This window comes from Microtus ochrogaster (genome assembly GCF_000317375.1).
Source record: "Microtus ochrogaster isolate Prairie Vole_2 chromosome 14 unlocalized genomic scaffold, MicOch1.0 chr14_random_1, whole genome shotgun sequence".
Lineage (NCBI taxonomy): Eukaryota > Metazoa > Chordata > Mammalia > Rodentia > Cricetidae > Microtus > Microtus ochrogaster.
In genome coordinates this window covers 34464570-34471729 of record NW_004949096.1, presented here as the reverse complement: position 1 = coordinate 34471729, position 7160 = coordinate 34464570, and the positions used below count along the sequence as shown (strand labels likewise).

The 7160-nt window shown below is 44.7% G+C and overlaps 1 protein-coding gene across 1 annotated transcript in view; it reads left to right on the top strand.

Moving 5' to 3' along the window:
* The window catches only part of Fam227b (family with sequence similarity 227 member B), a 151739-nt gene that overhangs the window by 143186 nt on the left and 1393 nt on the right, over positions 1–7160 (top strand). Inside the window, exons 14-16 of the mRNA XM_013352645.1 lie at positions 2593–2670; positions 3637–3711; positions 5597–5666. Of these exons, the coding sequence (XP_013208099.1) occupies positions 2593–2670; positions 3637–3711; positions 5597–5666 (223 nt within the window). The remainder of the gene's footprint in view (positions 1–2592; positions 2671–3636; positions 3712–5596; positions 5667–7160) is intronic.

Genomic DNA, 7160 nt, shown 5'->3' with positions numbered 1-7160 from the left:
GAGGGAGGGAGGGAGGAAGGAAGGAAGGAAGGAAGGAAGGAAGGAAGGAAGGAAGGAAGGAAGGAAAATCTTCACATTAGGAGGAATTTTACAGTGGTAGTCTCTAATTCTCCATCACATCCACGAGCTACATGGTCCTGTTGTCTTATGGCTGCTTGCCTTATAATAATTCAATGGGAAGATTTCATCCGAGCCTCAGTTTCCTCATTTGTAATTGGACCCCACAGCTTCTGTGATCCACTCTTTCCTGCTACATGGAGAGTGCGGACTCCAGACTCTGACTGAGGCCTCTGGGACACCTCAGTCTTGGTTAGGTACAGCCCAACCACAGCCATTGTGACATTCAGAAGAGAACAATTTTCTTTGTTCCCAAAAGGCTCCTTCTCCATGTAGTGGCTTGCTATGCACCCTTGGAGCCATGCGTGGGGTGAGAGGCCAATGCAGACAGAGGAACTGGAAAACGTGCTGCCACAGCTTTCCCAGAGGGGCAGAAAATGGTCATTATTTATAATTTACAACTTTTAAGTATTCTATATTTCTTCAGCTGGGATAAAATCATGGCTAAAAAGTGTCTGAAGAGAATGACAATTAGGACACTCATTAACACACATTAACAAAAGTCTACTGAAAACCATTGCTATTAAGTAGTATAAGAGAACGCCGAGGTCCTCACAAACACTACATAATATGGCCCAGAACTACACTGTACAGTACAGGACAATAAGAACCACACTTTGTAATAATTAGAATGTCTTTAGGGAGAACTTATACCCAGCTCATTTCAATAAAGCCACATCTTCAAACTGGAAAATTTCTAGGAACTTAAACAGAACTCTATTTCAGTTCCGATGGTATTTTCTTGGAAAACCCAATTTGCCCAAAATGCCACATAGATCATCTCACAGAAGCCCACCTGTGCAAGTGACACTTAGGACACAGCAGACCTGTGCCAAGGGACAAAGGCTAACTTCTAACCAGTGTTCTAGGGGATTCATTAAGTAACAACAGGCAATGCTTGCATTCTAAGATCCATCCCTACCTGGAAAAACATGTCATTCACTATTCCAACTCACCTACGACATCAATAATACTTTCTGTAGTCTTTCCCCAGAGAAGCCAAGAATTTTGATGCATCAATGTGACAAAGAGTGCCCCATGCAGGCAGTGGAAACAACCTGATAATTTTAGGTCCTCTGTTCTGGGGCTGATGCAGAGGGAAGGTTCGGTGGATCTGGGATTGTAGGGTCCTTGTTCAGGTAGGAAGTGAGACAACTTACCTTTTCCCTATGATATGCCTGCCCCAGTTCCCAACTAAGCTAAAATATACACTCCTCCACCCCTGGACTCTTGGGCAGGACAATGTGTGTGCTCCTATACAGACACCAAGACACAACATCCGGACATCAGAGCATCTCAGGCATAGGCCCTCGGTGAAAGGTTTTGCAAACATTAAAATAGCTCCTTCAGGAGAGCACAGTGGTGGATACCTGAAGTGCTAGCTTCTTGGGGAAAGGTTTTGCAAACATTAAAATAGCTCCTTCAGGAGAGCACAGTGGTGGATACCTGAAGTGCTAGCTTCTTGGGGAGTGAGGTGGGAGGATCACTGGAGGTCACAAGTTCAAGACCAGCCTGGCAGCATCTAGACAACAAGGAGCAACAAATCTTGTCTGTCTACAGCAGTTACCACAGACCTGTATGTATGGAAGAATTGTGATGCCATCGTTGCAAGATGCCAACTCTTATGTTAAAATCATATGAGACAGCGGGTACACATGCAGAAATATGGGGGAGCTTTCTCTTCTGACTATGTTCATGTTTTCACTGTATGAAACATGATTAATAAAAACTCAGAGAGAAAAATTGGGGTTCAACCTGAAGGCCAGAAAAGCGAAACAGTCAGCCATTAGCTTTTATCTTGACCTCAGTCCAAAATGGCGATCCTGCCTCCAGGAATCTTAGAATGAGACTGTGTCTGAGAACTGTCTCCTCCTGTCTTAAAATCCTCTCTAGGGCTGGGATTAAAGGCATTCACCACTGGGATTAAAGTCATGCACCGCCTGACTTCTATGGCAACTAGTGTGGCTACTGGGATTAAAGGTATATTTCATTGCTATGTAACCCAGGCTGTCCTGGAATTTGTGACTTCAGCTCCCCACATGCTGGGATTAGGTCAACTGAGCATCTACAATGATTGGTGGTTACTCCCTGAGCCTCCTAGAAGAGACTATGGAGCTCTCAGTAGATTGCAAAGTTAATACTTAAACAAGATTGCAAAATTGGGGTAGAATTTTAACACTTACTAAAAATTTAACAAATTTCTGTTTTTAAACACACACACACGTACACCAACAAATACAGGATTTCTAAAACTATTAAGTTACGATGCCTAGGGAAACGAGCTTAAAGCAGGCTGAAAAGTGGTCTTTTCTCTCAGTTCTCTATAACGACAGACAAGGCATTCACACTTACACTTGAAGCCTCAAGAGAGGACACCCAGGCCAGATGGTCCCTATAATTTCCCTAAGAAGGGTCCTATTTACCTTTCCCAAATACTCATAACTGGAAATCATCCCTTGACTGTAAGCCCAGCACACCACCTGCTACGACATACTGTGAGATCATCAAGGAGGCCAAGAGGAAATTTGCAAAGAACCAAAAAGATTTCAGGAGGTAAGTTGGAGCAGCAGGTAAGTTGGAGCAGCACTGTGGCTGTAATATACGATGCTTTAATAACTAGAAGTGATAGCAGAAATTGCCTGAATTTAATCTCTACTGATGGGGGGGGGTCTTGCTTAACACCTTATAGATTCTCAGATTAATTTTTCATGTCAAGTATCTATGTAGTGATCATGGAATCTGATGACTGTCAGGGACTAGAATGGGTAGGAAGCCTTCCTGTAGGGTACACCCCAAATGTAGGAAGACCAGGTCACTGGACAACAAACTGGAGCATCGCTACCTTACAAGAGGACCTGGAAAGCAGCAGTGTCGTGCACCGTGGAAGCGGCATCTGGAAGTGGGGTGGCAGCTGGGAGGTAATGAAGAGACCGAGACAGGGTGAACTCTTGGAAAATGTTCTCTCGGGGAACATTTTCTGCTTGTGCTTGATCTGAGTGATTGCTCCTGGGCGGTCATGACACTTTTATGTGCTAGCGAGCTAGGAATGGGCTATGCAAGAATGCCCATGAAGTTTTACAAGAAAAATCTGGCATGATCCACTTCATGATGTCAAGGTAACTGTCTAAAGACTGTTGCCTCTGGGGGAAAAGAAGGACCAGACTCAGCCTTGGGAATTCAGGGAGATGAAGGAGCAGCCAGTGTAGTCCTACCCAGTATGCAAGACACAGTCTGTGCTCCTCTCCCTATGTGTCCCCTTTCTCCACCCTCCCCAGCATCCCCACATATTGGGAAAGGGGCTAGCAAGCTCTGACAGACACAGTGAGGGGTTGTCACAGTCACACCAGGTGTGAAGCACTGAATCACGGGTTTCTAAAAGGGAATGTGGGGAGGGTTAGCACACTATTGAGTCCCTGGGAACAAAGGGCTTGCTGCTGTACTGCTCCCCATGTAGGACTGGCTGCTTTTCTTTTAAATGTTAACTCTAAATGCTGATGGAGTTTTATTTATATTCTACAGAGCCAAGCAAAGAATCAGAGAAGATATCAAGGCCCTGAAAGAGCAACAGGAAAAAATTGAGAAAGAGCTTGACCGGTTTGTCTCATACTAAACTCTGTAGGGCTTAAGTCACTTTTAATTGACAAACAGATTCACAGAAAAACCACAGTGGTTTTGTCATGTAAACATATATTAAATATCCCGAAAGAATTATATCCTACTTAACAGTCCATCAACAGAGTGGTTCTCAACCTTCCTAATGTCACAACCCTTTAATACAGTTCCTTATGTTATGGTTACCACCAACAAATTATTTTCATTGCTTTTTCATAACTGTAATTTTACTACTGTTATAGATCATAATGTAAATAATATCCATGTTTTCCAATGGTCTTGGGCAACCTGGGGGTTGAGATGCAGGGGTTGAGAACCATGGGTTTAAAAACAACAACTAACTCGTTTACTTTTTTAAAAATCACCTTCTGCCAACTTAATTTATTTCTAAACATTATGATTATCTATTTTTACTCCAGCCATAGCACTTAGCCTATAACTATGTCCTGCCTGGGAAAGACATGAACTAGAAAACAGCCCTTCCATTGGCCTCTCTGGGACTACAGTCCCATGTCACTTCTGTCCCTGCTGTTTCATCTACACATGTAAACATGCTTCTCCAATGGAGCAGGGATAATTTGGCTGATTTAACTCATTTTATAAATTGGAGTATAAAATGGGAAGTCCAAAGAGTTGAGGTGGACTGACTAATTTCCTCTTCTCAGACGATGCAGCCCTTTAAGCCCCCCTGAGAGACTGGAGAGTCTATAAATGTTCTGCCTTCCCAGTCACCAGAGAAAGTCCAACCCATCGCCTAAAAATCTTATCTTATCCCCCAGACAAAAAAAAAACAAAACAAAAAAAAAAAACCTATCAGCTACCATTCCCATTTGAAACCCATGAATTAGGACTCAAATTCCCAGGGACTCAAGTCAGAGCCCACAGGAACAGAGTCCTGTGGGAATTGGGAAGCTCAGAACATGGAATGGTTTACAGGGTGGATCCGAATCTGCATTCAAAGAAACATGCATCAGGCAAGGAGAAGAGGGAGGTGGAATGTTCTTGTGGCTAGACAACCTGTGCACCACTCACAGGGACAGGCTCACCGTGTTACCCGCACAGATAGTCATGCAAAATGAGACTCATGAAGAGGAAACACGATCAGAAAGCAGCGACTAGACAGTGAGGGTGGTCAAAAAAACTCTGTGAACATACAAAACTCTTGAAATGTATGTTGTAAAATGTGACTTATATCCCAATAAGACCAGGAGGCATAGATGGGTAGATTTTTAACAAAATGAAGTACAAATGAGTCTAAGATTAACACACAACTCAAGGGGTGCACAAAAGAAAAGGTGTCAGGAGTTGGGGACTCCTGGTGCCTGCTGCATCAACTGTCGTGTTTCTGAGTTGAGTAGTTGCTACCTAAAATGCTGAAAGATCCTTAGGATTCTCTTCTTCAAGAAGCTTGGCCCAGAACACACCTTGCACAAATGTGTTTTGCCCATCACCTCGTCTTCCCCTACGCCACTGTGGAAAGTCCACCCCCACCCCCGCCTGCCCACGATCTGAGCAGTGGAGGCGGTTAGGGTAACGCTATGTGATGTGTCTAGCTGAGGGGGACAGGCATCCACTGGGTAGAGAGTCACAAGATGGTAGGAACTAAGGCCTGAAGGAAATGCTTGGATTAAAAATCATCTGCTCTCTATCCTTCTGTGTGGGGTACCGACAGCAACATTGCCTAGCTGAGCCAGTTTCCTCATGGAGAAAAAGGATAAAAGTTTTCCCTGCTTGCTACAGCAGTAACGAGGTAGCTGCATTAATACATGGGAAGGGCCAGCAAGAGCAGAGCACGTTCTTTGCGAATACTGCCGGGAGATGCGCATGAACAGTCCGTTTGCTCAAGTGTTTTGCTTTATTCCATTAGGCTCCAGGCGAAGGCTTCCAAAAGCATCCAAGAAGTCAAAACAGATTTTGAGAATTTTCTACATAAAATGGTATGTTTCCCTCCTGGAAATAATTGAGAGTTCTCTCCACAGCTTCTTGCCTCCAGACCTCACAATGTTTCATAAGCGGTGCATGGTTACACCCAAGCTGCAGTGGCAGAGGCAGCGCATTCTTATCACTGGCCATCCACTCCAAAGGGGAGACAACCCATTCCAAAGTACACTGACAACCTCATGCCCGTTGTCCTCATTGCTTGCTTCTAACACAGTCCCTGGGACAGTTTCTGTAACTGGACCCTGGAAAGTGCATTTGGAGAGAAAGGAGAGGAAATTATTGGTGCTTAAAGTTGTGCTTTATTAATAATTCAACAAAGCTGTATGATGCCATCAGCTATGTGAAAAGAATGCCTCCTGCCCTCAACCCATCGAAACACAAGGGAGACCATGACAGGACTCCAAACAGAGCTCAGATGTGACGAGAAAAGAAAGGGATGGAGATTTCCTGTCAGTTTCCCTGGACCCTTCCTTTCCCGCTCCTCTGAGGCTTTGAGTACTGGTAGGGCTGAAGGATCTTACTTTCCAAAGGGCAAGACGTGTAGGTGCCAGCATGCAGGAAGCGAGCAGGCTGGGCCCTGAGACCAGGGATGTAGGGATCCAACATGAAAGGTTTGTTTCTCCTCTGCAGTCTAGACTCTAGAACAATCCCATTAGCTATGGGTCTAATGTCAAAACTGGGGCCGAATAATATTCCTATACAGACAGGTGCTAGAAGGCCATGAAACACTCAAGCGTTCGTATTAGACACACAGGGTCACTGTTTTTTGTCTTGATTTTTTTAAAAGTATTTTTCCTTCTTCTGAGTTTTCTTGATGTATTTCCTACTAGTGAACAGTGCCGTGAGTACGTACCACATGTAAGAGAACAGCAGTGCTTTGTGCAGGTCAGGGCAGACTGCAAGGGGCTGTGAAAACTAGCCCACCCTTGACACGACAATTGCCACCTCAGCCTCCTTCACTGTTACCTGCAGGAATCAAAATCTACCAGCCTCCCACCAGTACTCCAGACTCTAAAATCTCCAGATGTAGAGCCCACATTTTCAAATGCTAATGGGACAAACCAAATCCATTTGTAGACCATATGTGGCCTGTTTTCCTGATCTGACTGCTGCCGGGTCCAGTCAGTGCAGCTGACATGATTCTTTGGTGCATTTGAAGGCAAACCCAGCATTCGCCCAGAGTCTTCCACACACCTGAGTTTTCAGGCTATACTCATGCTCTGCTGGCCTGCACCGCCTACTCGCTAGCCTTCAAATTCTAGCCAGCCTTTAGTGCCATGCACAAAGTCCAGTTCTTCATAAGCCTTGTGCTCTTGGTCCCATCCCTCTGCTTTAAGGAAGACCTGGATAGGCCTCACAATTTCTAGAACACCAGTTGCTGAAGGTAGGTTCAAGGCAGTTCTTAACAGACAGGAAGCCAACCCTGAGTAGGATAGTTTCAATGGACTCTGTGCCTCCCCAAAAACAAAACACTGAGAACGACTCTGTCC